This window comes from Stegostoma tigrinum, chromosome 1, assembly GCF_030684315.1.
Source record: "Stegostoma tigrinum isolate sSteTig4 chromosome 1, sSteTig4.hap1, whole genome shotgun sequence".
In the NCBI taxonomy this organism is placed as follows: domain Eukaryota; kingdom Metazoa; phylum Chordata; class Chondrichthyes; order Orectolobiformes; family Stegostomatidae; genus Stegostoma; species Stegostoma tigrinum.
In genome coordinates, this window is record NC_081354.1 from 7,603,426 (window position 1) to 7,626,167 (window position 22,742).

The window sequence follows — 22,742 nt, forward strand, 5'->3', positions numbered from 1 at the left end:
AAGTACTACAAGGTCAATGTATCCTTGAATATCGAGTTTTGAGAAGATTTGTAGCTCAGGTTGAGGTTCTGGATGTGAGTTTGCTCGCTGAGCTGGAAGGTTAGTTTTCAGACATTTCGTCACCATTCTAGGTAACATCTACAAACACTACATTGGACAAACAGGCAGAAAGCTAGCCACTAGGATACATGAACATCAACTAGCCACAAATGGCCCATTATCATGACCCACTATCACTCGTATCCTTACACACAGATGAGGAAGGACACTACTTTGATTGGAACAACACATCTTCCTAGGACAAGCCAAACAGAGACACGCACGAGAATTCCTGGAAGCATGGCATTCCAACCGGAACTCCATCAACAAACACATTGATTTGGAGCCAATCTACCATCCCCTGAGAAAAAGAACAGGAATTGACATCACCAACGCAGGAAATGACATCACTAACCCAAGGAAACCTAACCAGATAAATAGAAAGCGGGACATAACACCAGAGCTTCGTCGGAGGCTCACTGATGATGTTACCTAGAATGGTGACGAAATGTCTGAAAATTAACCTTCCAGCGAGCAAACTCACATCCAGATCCTTGAATATGCAAGGGTTAACTGCAGCATACATTACGAACTAACTGTGTAGTGTTGTCCATAGACTGAGAAGGTCCACTATAAATGGAAATCTGAGACCTGTTTGTCCACTTGATTTGTTAACATTCCAATCTCACTAACCACACTGTTCTTTCTGTGTCTACAATAAAACAGGCATTACAAATGCAAAATACCACAATTTTATATCTTTAATTCTTGGCTATTCCTGCTGTTACAAAGGTACTGAATTTAAAGATAAGTTTAATAACACCAAGTGCTGCTTATTAAATATTTATTTCTTCAATTAATTTCCTTGGATTTAGGGTCTCAGAAACAACAAATTATAAAGAAATCTTGCTTTGCTCGTCGCAGTAACTGAAACAGTTAGCTTCCTTGGCACAGGTGTCTTAGTGCTCATTAATATCTGCTGTAGCTATTACTGAGTTAGTGTTCGGCATTTTTATAGGTTTGCCCTTTGTAACATGTGGTTGGCAAGTGAATTATTCCAACTGGTTGGTTCTGGGATCAATTAAAAATTGCAAAAAAAGTGCATTCCTAAACATCATTTCACAGTGGAAACGTTTAATTTGTTGAATTGTAGCTAAGAGCACAAAATGAAACCCACTCCCTTTTCTGCACCACTTTTTCTCTCTATATCTACCATGTGCATTGTGCATACTTCCCATAATTAACTTACTTCCTCAGCAGCGTTTTGCTGTCATATTTCAGGTGACACACTTTAGTGCATCCTCGAATCCACTGGATAGTACTTGATGAAAGACATCTTGCCCACAGGCAAGAAATCTAATGTGAGCATTGCGTACTCTTCACAAAGGCCTCACATTAACTCACACCTCACACTTGGAATACTGCGTCCAGTTCTGGGCGCCCTATTATAGGAAAGATGTGGATGCTTTGGAGAGGGTTCAGAGGAGGTTTACCAGGATGCTGCCTGGACTGGAGGGCTTATCTTATGAAGAGAGGTTGACTGAGCTCGGTCTCTTTTCATTGGAGAAAAGGAGGAGGAGAGGTGACCTAATTGAGGTATACAAGATAATGAGAGGCATGGATAGAGTTGATAGCCAGAGACTATTTCCCAGGGCAGAAATGGCTAGCACGAGGGGTCATAGTTTTAAGCTGGTTGGTGGAAAGTATAGAGGGGATGTCAGAGGCAGGTTCTTTACGCAGAGAGTTGTGAGAGCATGGAATGCGTTGCCAGCAGCAGTTGTGGAAGCAAGGTCATTGGGGTCATTTAAGAGACTGCTGGACATGCATATGGTCACAGAAATTTGAGGGTGCATACATGAGGATCAATGGTCGGCACAACATTGTGGGCTGAAGGGCCTGTTCTGTGCTGTACTGTTCTATGTTCTATGTTCTATTAAGTGCAAATCAGTTTTAACTGGACAATGTAGGGAACTTCCACTCAGCAAGGAATGCCAAATGGTTAGGAATGAGGCAGGATAGGGCAGGGTGTTTACGTCTAGCCCACCAGGAGCTACCACCTGATCGGCATGTCATTCCTTGGTAGTACATCCGTGGAGGAGGTGACCACTGTTGCACTATATCATTAGACTCAGGAACAGGTGGGTGATGGTATGAACATAGTCTGAGGGTGAGGTTTGTAGGAGATGGCAGCAATGGCTGGAGGGTGGGCTGTAGAGGGATCTTTCAATGCAACCATCCACTTCCCGAGCACTGGGTTCCTTGGTCAAGGTCTGAGTGCCTATGAATGAGGGATTTTTCACTCAGAAGGCTGCAAGCAAATCCATTAGCATTTGTTTTCTGAACTTCTTTGATGGGTGAAGACCAGTGGCAATGGGATAATGCACTTAAGATATTAATTGCTTCTTAGTGTTCTCTATTGACAATGGAGCAGAACATCCATCAATGAGCCTTCCTGTCAAGGACCTAATCACAGGTGAGATAGGAACAGTTCCTACCTGCAACCCTGCCTCTGTAGACAGTAAAACACTTTTAGCCAGTACAGAACATTGTCAGACGAGAGTGGACAATTTTAGATTTGGTTTTAGAAAAAAAGGCTAGGCAAGTGGATGAAGTAGCAATAGATGGCCATTTTGGAGCTACTGATCGTAATACTGTCCAATTTAGCATCAATATGGAAAGGGACGCAGATGGAATAGGGGCCAAAGCGGTAAGCTGGGGAAGGTACAAAGCTGAGACATGGTGTGGCAAAAGTGGGCTGGTTACAACTGGTAAACAAATGGGAGGCCAAAGAATTGAGATTCTACAGACACAGTATGTACATGTCCTCACACACAGAAAAAATGATGTTAGTTCAAACTCCAGAGTCCTCTGGTTAACTCGTAGCTTCAAGGATAGGATAAAGCACAAAAATAGTGTTTACCACAATTTCAAATTAAGTGACACTTTCGGAAATTTAGTAAAGTATAGAAAGTCGAGGGTGAAAAGGAAGTTATGAATAAAAAAGAGGACACACCAAAAGTTTTTTCGCTGGAGCCTAGGAGGGTGAGGGGTGGCATTCTGGAAATTTACAAAATCATGAGGCATATAGATAAGGGGACTGGCTGGCGTCTTTTCCCTAGGGTGGGGGATTTCAAGGCTAGGGGGCATATTTTTAAGTGAGAGTAGAAAGATTTAAAAGAGACGTGAGGTAATTTTTGTTTACACAGAGTGGATCGTGTGTGGAATAAACTGACAGAGGATGCAGGTACAGTTGCAACATTTCAAGGACATTTAGCTAAGTACAGCAATAAGAAAGGTTTGGAGGGATATGGACCAGGTGCAAGCAGGGGGGACTAATTTAATTTGAGATTATGTTCGGCATGGACTGGTTGGACCGAAGGGTCTGTTTCCATGCTGTGTGACTCTATCATCACATTAAGAGTAAAAGGGTGACAAAGGAAAGATTTGGGCCTATCAAAGCTGTACATGATAACTTGTGCATGGATGCTGAAGATGTGAACAGCCTCCAAAATGAATATTTTGTCTCTGTCTCAATAAAGGAGAGGGATGATGCAGACATTCTAGTTCAAGAGGAGGAATGTGATACATTAGATAAAATAATGGGAATGGAGATACTGGTGGGACTGACCTTGAAGTTGGATAAATCACCAGGATTAGATGAATTGTATCCCAGGCTGTTAAAGCAAAGCAGGGAGGGAACAGCAGATATTCTAAGGATCATTTTCCAATCCTCAGTTGAAATAGACAAGGTACCGGAGGATTGGAAGTCTGTGAACATTGTACTGTCAATCAAAAAGGACATGAGGAACAGGCCATATAATGGGCCAGTCAGTCAGAGCTCAGTGGGAAGAAAATTACGAGATTCAATGTTGAGAAATAGGATTAACTGTCACTTGAAATGGCATTGGTAGGGAAGAGAGACAGTGTACGCAATAGGAAGGACTGAATGGGGGAGATATAAGCAGTGTATGAGCTTCCTTTAACAACATGTTAACTGTTTGAGATGCAAACATATGATATGATTGGACAATATAACCATACATACATATTCGAATATATTTAGATAGCACAACCAACAATGTATGGGTTTTAACTTGTTTGGATAATATAGTCCTGTGTATGAACTTGGAAAGTTAACTATATACATATGGCTGGGTAGAGACACATGAGCAAGGCTTTAATTGGAAAGTAAAATGTTAAGTTGTCATAGTCCTACTGGGCCAGAAGGCTGCTGTCTTATTAGGGGGAGACGAGGGTGGTGTTTTAACAGAGGGGTCACCATGCTGCAGGGTGGGGAAAGAGGTTGAGAAGGAGATTCCTTAATGGTAATCTCAGCCAGTGTGGGATGCCAAGCTATGGGTATCTGTCCACATTCTCTTAAGGTGTACACCTCCCAAGAACACATAAGTAAATAAATAATTATAAACAATACATGACTCTAATCTGGTCAAAACAGGTAAAATAGAACTAAAGTTGGCACTCTTCAGGCGTGGGTTAATCAGTGAGTATGGGCTTGTTACAGCGAAGCTGTGACTGACTAATTGAAGTGAACGTTTTGAGGAAGGGACAAGGAGGAATGATGAGGACAGTGGATGTTGTTAACGAGGATGATCTCCTTCACTGGTTGAGGTGTGCAAGGATGTAACGCTGGAATCATACAATACACAAGATTTTATGCTTATTTGATACACAGGAAAGGTAGATAGATAAGTACATAAGATGGACAATAAATGCTGGCCTAACCAACCCATGAATGAATTAAAAAATGTAAAAAGATTTGACAGAATCAAAGATGAATAGACACATGGGTACATCTGTAGATGGTTAGATGGACAGGCAGATAAATAGACAGACAGATGGATGGCCAAACAGATCCTCAGGCAAATCGAGGAATAGAACAAAAGGATGTCCCTTGCTCTCTATTAACGCAGCATTTTCAGAAAATCAGTTGTACAGGATGTTAAAACTTGCTTGTGGACAGAATCTTGTTTGAATCCAGTTGGCTAGAAACATTCTCTCCTGAAACATAAATGGCAATTTTCATCTCTACTGAATTCAACAGGATGGAAATTTAGTGAGGCCTAATTTCTACCTCATTGTTCCTTCCTTCTTTTGATGGGGCGGAGGGAGATGTTGGGGAGTGCTTAAGAAAATATCTTTCACCGAAGAGTTAAAAATTGGATTCAACCATTATAATTTGGAAAATAGTAAAGGGGAGTGGAGATAAATCCTAATCTAAACAATTGGAAAATTCAACAAGCAATAATTTTTCATCAAAGGCATTTGTCAGTTTAATCAAACTGGAATCCAATCATTTTCATATGTCATATTCCTGTAAGTGAATCATGGTCTTGTTATTATTCAGATGAGATAGCGTCATCAATAAAGACCATATTTCAGAAACATTGAATAATGATTGAGAGGTAGCAAGAACTGCCAGTGCTGGAGCCAGGGACAACAGTGTGGAGTTGGAAGAACACAGCAGGCCAGGCAGTGTCAAAGGAGCAGGAAAGTTGACGTTTCAGGTGGGGACCTTCTTCAGAAATGGGGAGGGGGAAGGATGCTGGAAAATAAATAAAAAGAGGAGGAGTGGTGCTGAGGAAAGTAGGTGGGATGGTGATAGGTGAGTGCAGGTTGGGGGTGGTGGGGATTGGTCAGTGAGGTGGGAGGAGTGGACAGGTGGGAGAAAAGGTGGACAGGCTGTGTCAGGTCAAGGCGGCACGGTAAGAGGGAAGGTTGGGCATGGGATGAGGCCGGGGTTGAGGAGATTTTAAAACTGGTGAATTCCATGTATAGGCCATTGAGCTATAGGCTCCTGAGACTATGAGGTGCTGCTCCTCCAGTTTGAGGGCGGTGTCATTGTGACACGGGATGAGGCCCAGGATGGACATGTCACCCAAGGAGTGGGAGGGGGAGTTAAAACGGTCTGAATGGAGGAAGACAACTTCTTCAAGGGTATAATTGAGACTAGCTAAGTTTGCAAACTACGAAAGTTAGTTACTGCAGTGAAGCAAATATCATTCTGAAGCCATGTCTTAATTCATGCCCAGTGGATACATGTCATAATAGACAGAACTCTGAAAGGAATTTACTTGGTAATAGGGAGGCAATTATGGAAAAGCAGGTCAGAAATGTCACTTAACAATGTGAACATTTGAATGCAAAGATCAGAGGACGTCCAGACCGAACAAATTACAGGGAGATTGTGTTGGAAATAACAGGGCCATGTTCAAATGAAAAATAATACCCACTTGATGAAATAACATTCAATGCATAGCTCTGTTTAACTACATGATAATAGAGAAAACGCTGGATATTTAAAGAGTAGATATTTCAAATTGAAGTCACATATACATGGATAAAAGAACAGTAAAAGCTGTCTTGCCCTATCAATTGTTCTGCTATCTCTACTCTTCCGGCAAAGCAAACCTATCCAGTTGAACATAATGTTGGGCTAAAACCTCAACTAGAAGAATTTACACATCATTAAAGAAACTTCATTTGAATTGCTATTTGTGGATTACATCCTGAAATGAGAGGTCATCTCTCCTAACTGCTTGAGACGGTCAATATTATCTCAGACTAGAATATATCGATACAGGTATATCATAGCAGAAACAACACATCTGCATGAACTAATATCGGCACATAGACTGCTATGTTAAGAATTCTAGATTATTTCTAATTGTGTGTGGGTTTTTGAGGAATTAGTTTCCAGTCTGCAATCTTTTAAGAATTGCTTCAGGATAGTTATTCAAACAATTTGCTCAAGACTGCACAATAATGGTTGCAATATTATAGAGTGTAGGCTAATTAAAGATAGTCAATATACTTGTACATAGTAACTGATCTACATTGAGGCAAATATTTATTAATGTATTCACTTAGCAAGGAGTGTTGGCTACATGTACATTTAAAAATAGTTGGAGCACAACAATTCTACTTTCAAACTGAATACAATCTTTGAACCTGCCTAATGATAAAATGGATATTTAAACAAATACTTCAAGAATATTATATTCATGATCCCAGAAACAAAAAACAATAGTAGGTTGATGTCAGAGATAATGGGAACTGCAGATGCTGGAGAATCCAAGATAATAAAATGTGAGGCTGGATGAACACAGCAGGCCAAGTAGCATCTCAGGAGCACAAAAGCTGATGTTTCGGGCCTAGGCCCTTCATCAGAGAGGGGGATGGGGTGAGGGTTCTGGAATAAATAGTGAGAGAGGGGGAGGCGGACCGAAGATGGAGAGAAAAGAAGATAGGTGGAGAGGCGAGTATAGGTGGGGAGGTAGGGAGGGGATAGGTCAGTCCAGGGAAGACGGACAGGTCAAGGAGGTGGGATGAGGTTAGTAGGTAGGAGATGGAGGTGCGGCTTGGGGTGGGAGGAAGGGATGGGTGAGAGGAAGAACAGGTTAGGGAGGCAGAGACAGGCTGGACTGGTTTGGGATGCAGTGGGTAGAGGGGAAGAGCTGGGCTGGTTGTGTGGTGCAGTGGGGGGAGGGGACGAACTGGGCTGGATTTGGGATGCAGTGGGGTAAGGGGAGATTTTGAAGCTGGTGAAGTCCATATTGACACCATTGGGCTGCAGGGTTCCCAGGTGGAATATGAGTTACTGTTCTTGCAACCTTCGGGTGGCATCATTGTGGCACTGCAGGAGGCCCATGATGGACATGTCATCTAAAGAATGGGAGAGGGAGTGGAAATGGTTCACGACTGGGAGGTGCAGTTACTTATTGCGAACCGAGCGGAGGTGTTCTGCAAAGCGGTCCCCAAGCCTCCGCTTGGTTTCCCCAATGTAGAGGAAGCCACACCGGGTACAATGGATACAGTATACCACATTGGCAGATGTGCAGGTGAACATCTGCTTAATATGGAAAGTCATCTTGGGGCCTGGGATGGGGTGAGGGAGGAGGTGTGGGGGCAAGTGTAACATTTCCTGCGGTTGCAGGGGAAGGTGCCGGGTGTGGTGGGGTTGGTGGGCAGTGTGGAGCGAACAAGGGAGTCACGGAGAGAGTGGTCTCTCCGGAAAGCAGACAAGGGTGGGGATGGAAAAATGTCTTGGGTGGTGGGGTCGGATTGTAGATGGCGGAAGTGTCGGAGGATGATGTGTTGTATCCGGAGGTTGGTGGGGTGGTGTGTGAGAACGAGGGGGATCCTCTTTGGGCGGTTGTGGCGGGGGTGGGGTGTGAGGGATGTGTTGCGGGAAATGTGGGAGTCGCAGTCAAGGGCGTTCTCGACCACTGTGGGGGGAAAGTTGCGGTCCTTGAAGAACTTGGACATCTGGGATGTGCGGGAGTGGAATGCCTCATTGTGGGAGCACATGCGGCGGAAGCGGAGGAATTGGGAATAGGGGATGGAATTTTTGCAGGAGGGTGGGTGGGAGGAGGTGTATTCTAGGTAGCTGTGGGAGTAGGTGGGCTTGAAATGGATATTGGTTGCAAGCTGGTTGCCTGAGATGAGACTGAGAGGTCCAGGAAGGTGAGGGATGTGCTGGAGATGGCCCAGGTGAACTGAAGGTTGGGGTGGAAGGTGTTGGTGAAGTGGATGAACTGTTCGAGCTCCTCTGGGGAGCAAGAGGCGGCGCCGATACAGTCATCAATGTAACGGAGGAAGAGGTGGGGTTTGGGGCCTGTGTAGGTGCGGAAGAGGGACTGTTCCATGTACTCCCTCTCCCATTCTTTAGATGACATGTCCATCATGGGCCTCCTGCAGTGCCACAATGATGCCACCCGAAGGTTGCAGGAACAGCAACTCATATTCCGCTTGGGAACCCTGCAGCCCAATGGTATCAATGTGGACTTCACCAGCTTCAAAATCTCCCCTTCCCCCACCGCATCCCAAAACCAGCCCAGTTCGTCCTCTCCCCCCACTGCATCCCAAAACCAGTCCAGCCTGTCTCTGCCTCCCTAACCTGTTCTTCCTCTCACCCATCCCTTCCTCCCACTCCAAGCTGCACCTCCATCTCCTACCTACTAACCTCATCCCACCTCCTTGACCTGTCCGTCTTCCCTGGACTGACCTATCCCCTCCCTACCTCCCCACCTATACTCTCCTCTCCACCTATCTTCTTTTCTCTCCATCTTCGGTCCGCCTCCCCCTCTCTCCCTATTTATTCCAGAACCCTCACCCCATCCCCCTCTCTGATGAAGGGTCTAGGCCCGAGACGTCAGCTTTTGTGCTCCTGAGATGCTGCTGGGCCTGCTGTGTTCGTCCAGCCTCACATTTTATTATCTTAAGTAGGTTGATGTGTCTTTGTCTCAATTTTTCTTGAAGAAATTCTTTCCTTCAGTCTCCTGCTCTGCTTTGTGTATCTGAATATTTTATTTCAGTTGACTTCTTAATAATAAAATATTGTTACTTCAGTAGACTGCAATAAAACAGGCTTCTATGTTTGTTTCACGAAGACTCTCAGTTATAAAAACAAGCTCAGCTCCCCGTGAATCTTCTCAATTATTTCTTAGATTTCCTGGTTTTATTCATAAAGTTCAGCTGTTTATGGTCTACAATTCTCACAGGTGTTTGGCTGTCTGTAACCAGGCATACTTTTAAGGTTTCTTCACATTCTCCCATACTTACCATATAGTAGTTCCTGGTCCTCATTCTGCTCTAACCTTTTTAACTGAATGTCATATTAAAGGAGTTGACATCTGTTTCTTCATTAAATCAATTATTTTTGAACAGACACTCTTGCATCCTTGTCAAAAGGCATGTATGGGGCCACTGGAGAACTGTCAATTGGATGGGTTGTCAATACCTTTGCCTCTGCCTTTCATTCTTCTGCTTGTCTCTCTTTCTTTAAAGTGCATCTTAAAAATCAACATTTTTTTTCAATGTGTCCATTTGTGTCTTTGCTAAAGCAGATACTCTCAAAGTCAATGTCTTAATAGCTCAGTCATCAAACATTGCTTGTTAACGCTCCTGTGAAGCACCTTGGGATGTCTGACTATGGTAAAGGCACTAATAAATGCTGTTCTTATCACTGAGGCCTCATGAATTCCACGAGCTAACCTGCATTTATATTGCCCATCGTTCACGTCAAATGAAGCTTCCTGAAGAGGGCACTGCTGCACTGTTTGGCTTCAGTGGACTTGGAACTCAGGTAGGACTAATCACATAGGACCATTTTGCAATGATGTGGTGAGCGACAACTTCATTCATGAAGCCCGGAAATAAGTGATGTAAAGATCGTTGAAAACTTGTGTACCCATTGATTGCTACATGATAACAGTGACCACACTTTAAAAATATTCCGTGTAGACGTGCAGAAAATAGGAGCAAGAGGAGGCCAACTCAGTACCCTGTCCTCACTTTCTCCCTATGCTCTTTATTCTCATTAACCCTGAGAACTAAATCTAACTCCTTGAAAACATTCAATGTCTTGGCCTCAGCTGCTTACTGGGGCAGAGAATGCCACAGGTTGCAAGATACTTTGGAAATTCTGAGGGCATTGAAGTTGCCATAAAAATTAAACTTTTGCTTGACATCTAAATAGATTGATATGCTGAGAAAACTATGGATTTCCCTCTAACTAAGAAATGTGGATGTGAGGCATTGTCTGATCAGCCACGATCCTACCAAACGGCAGGCTCAAGGGCCGAATCGTCTACTCCTGGTCCTATTTCATTTGGTCTTTCCATCCAAGAATTATCTTAGAAATGTATTAATTATATGCTATAATTCTCAATTTTCTATTATCTTTGTGCATGTGCTGTGAATGAGGAAGGTGAACATTTATTGGCTCACTGAAATGAGGAACGCATTAAAGTCAGAAATAACCATCTTTCAGTGAGTACGTGGCACAGCTAAGAGTTCATTACATTTTGACCTCGATTTTAGTCAGAAATTTGAGTCGGTGTTCCCATATCAATGTGCGCTCCTTGAATTGAATAGCCGTTTTTCATTGTGCTTCATATGGAAGAAAACTATTTAATTAAATCTTGGCTGATCTCCACCTTTTACACTCTTACCTAATAAAAATCTGTCAATCTCAGTCATGGAATTTCAAGTTGAGTCAGAACCTATATCCTTCTGAGGGTGAGAATTCCATATATCCAACAAGCAGGGGTATAAAAAAAGGGCAATGTAGACTGTATTAAGGTTAGCTCCATTTAAAGATTATGTCTGCACCCAGAATAATAGAATTCTATGATTCAATTATTGTAGTTGCAGGCACAATCTTTAAACTGAAGCCTGTCTTAAGGTATATAATCCTGACTGTTCTAGTTCCAATTTAAAGATTACACCGTTACCTCTTCTGTATTCCTCTAGAATAGGAAATAGCTGTTCCCATTTTAGCAAATCCTATTGTTTTAAACATGTTAATTGGTTATCCTCCTGAATTCAAGGTGTAATTAATGCTTCATCTGAAGGCAATAAAGATTTTGTTAGGTAACATATGTACATATGTCTTTCCTCTTTTGTGTTTAGGCATTTGTTGTCCATCCGTAATTGGCACACCTTTGTGGCTTATGTCAGTGGGCATTTAAGAGTTAACCACACTGCTTGGGGTCTGGAATCACAAATAAGCCAGACCAGTTAAAGAAAGCAGAGTTACTTCCCAAAAAAGTCATTAGTCTAACAGATGGGTTTTTATAATAATCAACATGGTCGCCATCAGGCTAACATTTTTTAAAATCCAATTTCATTATCTCCCATGTCACCAGAATATTAGCTGGGCCTCTGGACTACAGTTTAATGATATTACCAAGACAACACCACCTACATGGGGGAAGGGATGGCCTAGTGGCATTATTGCTGGACTGTTGATCCAGATGATGTCCTAGGGACCTGGATTCAAATCCCCCTACAGCAGATGGTAGAATTTGAATTCAATAATTATCTGGAATTAAGAATCTAATGATGACCATGAGTCAAATTGTCAGGAAAAAACCATCTGTTTCACTAATGTCCTTTAGGGAAGGAAACTGCCATCCTTACCTGGTCTGGCCTACATGTGACTCCAGTTCCACAGCAATGTGGTTGACTCTGCACAATTAGGAATGGGCAATAGGTGTTGCCTGGCCAGCAACACCCTCATCCTGTAAAGAAAGAAAAAATTTCTTTTCTTTAAAAGGACTGAGTGAAGTGGATGGGTTTTTACAACAGTAAATTATTGCTGTCATGATCAGCATTAATAATACTAGCTTTCCATTCCTGACTTATTAATTCTATTTAAATCCATCACCATTGTGAGATTTGAACCAGTCTGCCAGCGACATTAACCTGGTCTACTGGTACACAAGGCCAGTTACATTGCCATGACACCACCATCTCCCTTTAGAGTCTTAATGTTTTGTCATATCCATCCACCCTGCATCTACATCAATTTTGAAACCCCTCACTGGCAAACTGAATCTATGATATGCACAGAAAGGCTCAAATTCCGTTAAGGTGTTTGTGTGCGACATACTGTCAGACTGGTGTAACCTAGGGCCTCAGCGGCAATTGGTGTGCCTGGATTCTTTTTATTCCTCATTAATTAATACAGTAGAAATGCAGATGTCCACAGGTACGTCCTGTGTTTTTAGGCAGAATGCAGTGAGTACCAGTTGCCTTTGTTTGTACTCCTTTAGAGTTCTTCAGCTTGAAACATTGCAAGTTAGGCCTACACTTATTTTCTCTACAACAGAATCTATTCAGCTGTGATTAGATTATACACTTCTGTGTTCCATTTGAAAGTTGGCCCAATGTTTTAGATTCTTCAAAATCCCCACCTTTCACATTGTGTGATTACATGGCATTGACATCAGGCCATTTGGCTCAACTGGTCTGTAAATAAATTGATTTGGAAAATTATAACCTTGTAAAATAAACGAATCCTTTCTCTGAACAATGCACACAAACAGGTGCATAAGGAATAGGTCTTGCATATAACAAACATGAATGTCTAACACTAAAGAATAAGGGGCTCATTCAGCACAAATTGAGATGCCAAAGGTTCTTGCTGCAGCTAATCCATATTTATGCAGAACTGCACCGTTTCATAGCACAGAAATAGGCTATTCAGCCCTACAGGTCTAATTTACTCTTGATACTCTACATGATGAGACAGACTGAAATTAGGGGACATGACATTAAAAGGAAGAGGTCAGCCATTTAAGTTGGAGTTGAGGAGAATTTATTTCCCTAACAAGGTTACCACTATTAGGAATGCTCTTCCCCAGCTGTCAGTGGACCTGTGTCATTGATTCTTTAAAGGAAGAGGTCGATAAATTCTGCCCATTAAGGGAGCCAAATGTAATTGGGGATATGTGGGAACGTAGACTTGATTCCACAATGATTTTATTGCATGGTAGAGCAGGATTGAAGGGCAGAATGGCTCCTTATTCATATATAAAAGGAAACCTCCTCTCAACTTTGTCTTATGCGCTATCAGTGGAAACTACTTCTCTTTCTCTCATGTGTTTATCCAGGTTTCCCTTTAAATGAATGAATGTCGTTCATTTCAACTACCCCATGTAGTGATGAGTTCCACATCCTCATCACTTTATGGGTAAAGCAATTTACCAATCTTATTGGCAGCCTCTTCTTTCGGAGCATTTGCTTTCCACTGGTTTTCACAAGCACGCTTCAGGAATAAATAAGTGAAATGTTGCTTGTGAAGTCCCATTGGGTTTATGATTGTCAATATCAACAGCTACCTCACAACTAATTTTGTTTTTACACTGCCGGTGATAGAAAATTTTACATTTTCATTTTGTATTGAACATATCTTTTTTATTACATATTGTGTGAAAAAACAAATTCAAAAGAAAGCATGGTACCATCACTTCATTTCCCAACGAACCATTTGGGGCATTCTACTTCGTCTTGTCAATTAGTAATAAACTGGAGACAAAATGCTTAAACTAAAGAAAGACCTCCTCGTTAAATTGCTTTGTTCCTGTCCATAGGTTATTAAAAACTGTGCTACTAGAGTAGCTTTGAAGCACACTAAGTTGTGTGTTAGGTAAAACATAACTTCCAATTCACTTCACTTCACTCCATCAAAATGCTAATATTTTAATTGCAATCTTGTCCACATGCTCGGCTCCTTCTGCGAATTGCTGAGTAGTTCAGTTGTGTTTTGCGAGACTTCACACTCGGATGGGAGCCCAACATATATTGGATGACACAGTTAATGCTCCAACAAAGGCCCTCGGAGCAGCAGACAGTGTGTGCACCTTCGGGTTATGGAATAATTGGCAGCCTCATTTCATTTTGACAAATATATTTTGAAGTGGCAAAGTCAATGAGATCCTCAGCCAGCTGGAATTCTGAGGGCTTCTACAAGTCCTGAGGCAACACTGCAGGACACTGAGGTAATGTTTTACTTCAGCAGGATCAGAACACCAGCAGTGACAGTTTGGTTGCTTAGATGTATAGCTTTACTCAGCTTTCCCTTTCACTAAAGGAGGGAGATGTGAAGGCCAATCCGCTACTGTCAGTTTCCATGCTTGCTGATGTTGAAACTAGCCCCTCATTCAATAAGATTTTGCACTATAGCTCCTGGGCATGAACGGTTTTCTAACAGAAGTGAATCTCCCTGCCATCAACATCCTGGGGGTTATCATTGAGCATAAACTCAACAGGACTCACTACATAAACACAATGGCTACAACAGCAGGTCAGAAGCTAGGAATACTGCTGTAACTCACCTCCTGACTTCCCAGAGCCTGTCCACCATCTACAAGGCACAAGTCAGGAGTGTGATGGAATACTCCCCACTTGCCTGGATGGGTGCAGCCCCAACAACACTCAAGAAGCTTGACACCATCCAGGACAAAGCAGCCTGCTTGGTTGAGAAATCCATTGACGCTCAGTAGCAGCAGTGTGTACTATCTACAAGATACACTGCAGAAATTCACCAAATATCCTCAGATAGCACCTTCCAAACCCATGGTCACTTCAATCTAGAAGGACAAAGGCAGCAGACATATGGGAACGCCACCACCTCCAAGTTCCCTTCTAAGCCATTCACCGTCCTGATTTGGAACTATATCACCATTCCTTCACTGTCACTGGGTCAAAATCCTACAATTCCCTCCCTAATGGCATTGTGGGTCAACCCACAGCAGGTGGTTCAAGAAGACAGCTCACTACCACCTTCTCAATGGGCAGCTAGGGATGGGCAAGAAATGTTGGCCAGCCAGCAATGCCCACATTTAACAAATAGACAGAAAAGTAAGCATCACAGTATGACATGAGAGAGCTATCAAGGCATTGTCTGAAACTATAAAAGTTACAGCTAGCTGATTCGAAAGCATATAAAGGTGCTTGAAAATAACAGCAATTTGCTAATTAACTATTGTAAAACTTGCAGGAGGGATGGCAGTGTTGATAACGAGTCGCCCAATAGTCTCATGTCTCATAGGGTCCTTACTTAATACAAAAATTGTTGATCTTTATTTTTAACATTTAACTGACATATAAACAGCACATCACAGGAGGGTTATCAAACAGAATTTGACACCAAGCTGCATAAAGAAATAAATTAAAGGGTACAAAAGCTAGCTAAAATGATTGGTCTGAAGGAATTCCTTAAAGGCAGATAGAGAGATAGAGAGAGAGAGAGAAAGAGAGAGAGAGAGAGAGAGAGAGACAGACAGACAGCGACAGACAGCGACAGACAGCGACAGACAGCGACAGCAGTGAGAAGTTTAGCCAAGGAGTTACAGAACTTTGGGAAACTTAGGGATCTAGGTAGACAGTTAGTAAGCAAGACCTTGAATGCAGTAATCTCTGGATTATTCCCAGTGCTGCATGCAAGTGAGGACAGTGTTATGAGGATAAGGCAGATGACATGTGGCTGGAAAGATGGTCCAGGTGGGGAAGCTTTAGATTCTTGGAGAGACTGGGGCTGGCCTGAGGAAGATGACATCTGTACAAGCTGAATGAGTTACACCTGAACAGAACTGAGACTGAGTTTCTTGCAGGACTGTTTTGCTAGTGCTGTTGGGTTAGGGTTTTAAACCAACCTGTCAGAGTGTGAGAACAAAGAGAGAATATTACTAGAGAATGATAGGGTTTGCAAAATACTTGGAGATACAGTTGACACTAGCAACTTAGTAGCTGTATTTGGAGTAAAGCAGAAAGAATTGAAGCCCAGAACAGAGTTAACGTGTAAATGCATGGAGTAAAGTGAATAAAGTTGGGGATTAACAGACATGATTTTCAGTGTGAAATTACAATATCGTGGCAGTGATGGAGGCTTGGGTGAAGGAAGGACAAGACTGGGTGTTAAATACTCCTGGACATAAGTTGTTCAGGAAAGGTAGAGAATAAAGGAACATAAAAAGTGTAGCAATGCTGGTTAACAAGCTTGCCCACCCAATCTGTGCAGCTCATAGGGCCCTTACCTAACACAAAAACTATTGGTCTTTATATGTTAATTAAATATTAAAAATAAAGCTTCTATGAACAAAGGAAATAAAGGTGGGGTCGACTATTTCACCCCTTGACTCTGCTCTACCTCCAACTGGATCAACTGATCTTCTATCTCAACATCATTTTACCACAATACCCCTCCACACTAGATAACTTTAATACCTAGAAATCTATTGATCTCTGCTTCAAACATACCCAGTGGCAGCAGACACATGGAAACACCACAGCCTGCAAACTCCCCTCTGAGTCACACACAATCCAATATTTGAATAATATTGCCATTCTTCACAGTCACTGGGTCAAAATTCTGCAAGTCCCTTCTAAGAGTATTATCAGCATCACTACACCACAAGGACTGCAGCAGTTCAAGAAAGCAGTTTATCACATTTTCTCCAAGGCAATTAGGGATAGGCAATAAATGCTAGCCTGACTAGCAATGTCCACATCCTGTGACTGAATCTAGAAAAGTTTAAATACCAAGTATAATGCAGAACAAAAGGCAAAGGGAATGGTAATAGTTGTAACAAAGAAATAAACATTGATCCTGAGTAGGTGTTAATGGCAGAACAAAGATTATTTCTGTCTGAAAACAAAAGCTTAAAAAAAAACTCAAAACGTTTGAAAAGAATGTGGATGAGCACTTGAAATGTTTCAACATTCAAGACTAATGTGCCAAGTGCTGGAAAGTGGGATTAGTATGGAATGGTTGGTACAGGCTTGATGGGCTGAAGGGTCTCTTCTGTGCTGGTGAAAACATTTCTGAACAGGGAACACAGTTCATGGCCCAAAGTTGTTGAGTTCAATTTTGAGTCTGGAAGTTTGTAAAGTACCTAATTGAAAATATGAAGAGGACACAGCAGTTAATCCTGCAATTGCATAGAAAGGTCCCATGGAAATGGGATAAGATATTGGAAGTCTGTGGGCAAGGATGTCAAGAAGGGAACAGTCCGTCAGAATGCTATCCAGAAGGAAAGACAGCAAAATTTGTGAATGAAGCATTCTGGTTCAACTTGTATACCTCAGAACAGTTCTCCACTCTAATTGATATGTTAATTGCTGAGCATTACTGTTCTTTCTTACTTCTGTTTTTGTCCCACTGAAGAGAGGGAGAAGAAGATATATTTCATAGTGGAATCATATTGGAGGCCTCTGGAATGGTATAGAACCATCTTTTGAATATTGAATCAGTGGGGTGGAAAGTGAGGACAGGGGGAACTCTATAACTGTTCTGGAAGAGGAAGGGGTGAGGGAAGAAGTGTGGGAAATAGGAGAGAATCCTTGGTTGAGGAAAAATTGAGGTGTTGGATAAATCCCTGTGTAAAGTAATATCATCAGAACAGATGCAACTGAAATAGAAAATGGGACAATGCTCTTTCAGAGAGCGGGGTGTGTGGAAATGGTAACTGAGGGATTCAGTGGCTTTATAATAGATATTAATAGACAGTGTATCATGAGGCAGAGAAGTGAAGACAGGAAGGGGAGGGTCAGAAATGGACTAGGTGAAGGTGAAAGGAAGATAGAAATTGAAATGAAAATTGATGACTTTTTCCAGTTTGTGGGACCAATACAGTCATTAATTGACTGGAAAAAAAAGTGATGTGGGAGGGGGTCTGAAACAAGGAATATTCTAAACACCCCACAAAAGGACAGGACAATTGGGGTCCGTACCTTCTTTACTTGGAGGAAGGTTCACAATCATCTCACAATTTACATCGTTAAGGTCAGATAGTATGTTTTGTCAAAAGGTACGGCTTGAATTCTGTTGTGGGCTTGATCATTTATATATGTTCTGATCCTTAGGTCCTAATTGCAATTAAGTTCATTTTGTAACCCATTGCACAGTAGGCTACTGTAAACCAAGCCATGTGTGTAATTTCAGTTAAACAAGGATTTGTTGAAGGGGAAGTAAACAAGTAGAACTATTGAGTTAATGATACACTACCCAATAGCATGAGGTAAGTTGCCCCTCAGGTTTAACCAACACCAGTCATCTCTCTTGAATGAGAGAAGAGCACTATGGCCTTCTGGGACTATGGAAATTTTAACTTTACTATTGGCCAGAAACTTAATTAAAACAGCCATATAAATGCCATGGCTATAACAGCATGTAAGACGTCATAAGTTCTTTGGCAATTAACTTACCTCCTGACCCCACCAATCCTGTCAACCACTTACAAGTCAACAGTTGGCCTGTGTGAGTGTCGAACAGATAAGAAGCACTCCGTTGATGATCTGAAGCATTGACTCCTGTCACACTATTACATAGTGGTAGCCATGTGTACTATCTACAAGACTCACTATAGTAACCTACAGAATCCTTTGACAGTGCCTTGCAAACACAAGACTTCTATTGCAGGGAAGGACAGGGGCAGGAGATGCATTGGAACATCACTAAGATCCCATCCAAGCCACTCACCCTCCTGATTTGGAACTGTATTACTGTTCTCTCGGTGTTGCTGGATCAGAATCCTGGTGACCCCTCCCTAACAGCATTGTCAGTATAACACCGTAACTCCATCAGTTGGAATGCAGTGGCTCATGAAGACAGCCTCACTACCTTCTCAAGAGAAGTTACGAATAGGAAACCAGTGCTGGCCTTGTCAGTGCTAAAGTGTCATGAATGAATTAAAGAAAACTTCATGCAGATAGCAGTTTAAGAAAATCCAAGCAGTTCAGTGAATTGAAATACTTTAGTTGCTTCTAGCTTTGTGCAAATGGAAGATAGTCACACAATTGTACATAGTCAAATTTACTTTCATCATTCTTTCCCATTCAGTTTTGTGGTTTTGACTATACATTGAAGGTATTAGTGCTAAGATAATATATTGATTTCATTCCATTATGATATGCTGTCATTGTAGAAAATTGGATTTTGTCACTGTAAGAAATGAATCATCAAGGTCCTAATTTCAGATGCAACAAAATCCATTCACCGCACTTTATCTAACCATGAAATAGTTGCATGATAATGGCACCTGAAGTAAGTACTTACTGAATGGAGTTTTCAATGCGGTTGATTGTAAGGAAAGCTGCCAGGTTTGCTGTGTAGGAGGATATGACGATCAGAGCAAAAAGCCACCAAACACCCATCATCATTCGAGTAGCTAACGTAGTGTAAGGAACCTCTCCACCTGCACCAAGAGCAAAAAAATGGACACCATTAGTTAAAATGCTGCAAATAATAAACTAACCAAGTGGTATGGAAAATCAAGCTGAACAAATTGGTTTGATTAGCTTTCTTTGGAAGAGTTGAGCAAGAGGTTTCTTAGAATTGTCCTCAATGAAAACAAACATGGGTATCATTACACTTAACTTGCATGGAACCCACTCACTCAGCTGCCCTCGCTCATTAAGCCACATTGACTGCTGGTTACCTTGATTGTAAAGTCTCATCCATGCTCTCAATTTGCTTCATGGACCCCTCCAGTCTCGATTTCTGAAATGCTCTTTAGCCCTGCAAATCCCCAATATTTCTGTGTCAACTAATTTTAATCTACTGAGCACTCCCAATTTCAGCCACCTCACCTTTTCTGTTTATACAGAAGGTTATTCCTGAAGGCTAGGGGTGACCAGAGCTGGGCTCACAGTCTAAGAATTTGGGACTAAGATGAGGAGAAAGTTCTTCACCAAGAGATTGGTGAGCTGATGGAATTCTCTGCCTCAGAAAGCAATTGAGAGAAAGCGCTAAACACTTTCGAGAAGGAGTTAATTATAGTTCTAAGGCCATAAGGGATCAAAGGCTCTGGGGAGAAAGCAGGAACAGGGAGCAGAGTAGGATGAACATCCATAATCATAGTGAATGGCAGAGCAGGCTTAAAGCACCAAATAATGTACTCCTCCTCCTATTTTCTATGTTTCAATGCCCATGCTTTGGGATTTCCTCTATACCTCTCTGACTTATTTTTTCCCTGTGAGACGTTCCTTAAAATGTACCTCTTCCATTATGTTTTATCATCTGGCCTGAAAAACCTGGGGCTGGATTCAATGGTATTGCAGTGATCCCTCCCACCAAACCCACTAACTAAGCTATATGTTGAGAAGGAGGACCTCCCTGTTCCCCTCTCACACCTCACACATCCCCATATACCAAAGGCTCTGCAAAAATCATGAACTGGCCTCAGACAGGCTTTGTGTCTGCCGGCATCCCAAAAGAAGTGACCTCCTGCTGGGACTATATTCAGTCCTGGGCCTCGCTAAACCAGGAGTGTGGTGAGGAAATGGGGTGGTGGGCTTTCACTGGGGATAGACTGGTAGGTCCTAGGGAGGGGGCAGGATCTGGATTGAAAGTCTTGGGGGCAGGTAGATAAAAAGGGGAGGGGAGGCAGGCAAATAGCCCTGGTATCAGGTAGAGTTGTTGGGGTTTAGTGTGATGGGCTAAGATGCCCCCATAGCCTTCTCCTTTATTCTGCTACTAGCCCTTGCTGCAGTTAAAGCTGTTGGGCTTCACAAAGTACATGGATCAACTCTGTCAACTTTTTAAACATTCATTCATGGGAGTGGGCATCACTGGCTTGGCCAGCATTTACTGCCCAGAAGGAAGTTAAGAGTCAACCACATTGCTGTTGGACTGGAGTCACATTCAGGCCAGACCAGGTGAGGATAGAAGTTTCCTTCCCGAAATGGCGTTGGTGAATCAGATGGGTTTTTTTCTGACAATTGACAGTGGATTCATGGTCATCATTAGACTCTTAATTCCAGATTGTTTTGTTGAATTTAAATTTTACTGTACGCCATGGTCAGATTTGAAGACCAGGTCCCCAGAACAATACCTGGGTCTCCGAATTTAAAATAAAAATCCACTGATAATACCACTAGGCTATTTCATCCACCAAATGACAAGCTCCATTCACTTCTAGCAGCAAGCAGGGACAAAATCCCTTGCCCAGAGAATAAGGCAGCACCATAGTAAAATACCGAGATTGGTGAATGTATGTCTCTCAATCGGTTAAAGTGTTGTATAACCATATGTAATTTTTGAAGCACAGGTGCATTTAAGGAGAAGTTAAACAAGCATACGGAGTGGAAAGGAATATGCAGCAGATGAGGTTATGCAAATAGGGTGAGATGACATTGAGTGTGAGGTTACTTGTGTGGTTTTCCCTGACACTTCCCTGTAAAGTGACTGAATTCCCTGTAAATTCTGCATAATGCCATCTAAAGTAATTGAGAATGATCAACTCCTTTCATCTCATGGATAATTTGAATTAAGGTCTTGGCAGGATTGTAAAAACAGGCAACTAGGAGGTGAAGCATTTAAAAAAACTAATCAACCATCTCAAACCACCATACAAATCCTGCAACGTACTTTGACATTAAAGTGTAGCATTCTCAGGTATTCTAGTTAGTGATGATGCTCATATTTGTGCATGCCTTTTGGCCAATGCATGTCTGATAGATTTTACAATCAGTTTTACATTTGCACACCCAGCCATGAACAATTTATAGTCAAGGCGAGAATGGAAACTGTAGCATTGTCTGGCATGAGCAGGATTGTCAGAGTAGAATGAAATAACAGTGAGATGAAGGAGACTTGCTTTTATTTAGGTGTGCTGCACCCTCAGGCGAGGAGCAGACTTGTGGCTCAATGCCAGCGTCCAAAGATTATTTCAGGAGATGCCCTGTTGGTTTTCCTTAACACTCAGGCATCAGGTGCCGTAGGAAGCATGTTGTGAAAGCTGAAAGGAATTTATGAGGACGCTGCCAGGATTGGAGGTTTGAGCTTTAAGGAGAGGCCGAACACACTGGGGCTACTTTCCCTGGAGCATCAGAGGCTGAGGGGTGACCTCATAGAGCTTTATAAAATCACGAGGGGCATGGATAGGGTGAATAGACAAGGTCTTTTTCCCAGAGTGAGCGAGTCCAAAACTACAGGGGTATAGGTTTAAGGTGAGAGGGGAAAGATTTAAAAGGGACCTGAGGGGCAACATATTCACACAGAGGGTGGGTGCATGTATGGAATGAGCTGCCCGAGGAGGCAGTGGGGGATGGTACAAGTACAACATTTAAAAGGCATCTGGATGGGTAAATGAATAGGAAGGGTTGAAAGGGATATGGGCCAAATGCTGGCAAATGGGACTAGATTAATTTAGGATAGTTGGTCAGCATGGATGAGTTGGAGCGAAGGGTCTGTCTCTGTGCTATACATTTCTATGAAGTGCCCTGTTCCCCTCAATACACTCCTACTAGCTCACACTTTCAGCTACTGACGGAAATTGTTTTCAGCAGAATGGTGGGGCTAAACATAAAATAATGGTGGGTGTAGCTGGGTGACCTTCCAATTCAAATCAGACTCATGGGTGGGGGAGCTGAGATTCGATTTTGGCCACAATTAC

At 42.3% G+C, this 22,742-nt stretch overlaps 1 protein-coding gene across 3 annotated transcripts in view; it reads right to left on the reverse strand.

The window, feature by feature from the left end:
• grid2 (glutamate receptor, ionotropic, delta 2) overlaps positions 1-22,742 on the reverse strand; it is a 961,209-nt gene that overhangs the window by 128,027 nt on the left and 810,440 nt on the right. For all 3 annotated transcript variants that reach the window (XM_059650188.1, XM_059650127.1, XM_059650148.1), the window contains one exon: positions 19,403-19,541. In XM_059650188.1, coding sequence (XP_059506171.1) covers positions 19,403-19,541 — 139 coding nt within the window. The remainder of the gene's footprint in view (positions 1-19,402; positions 19,542-22,742) is intronic.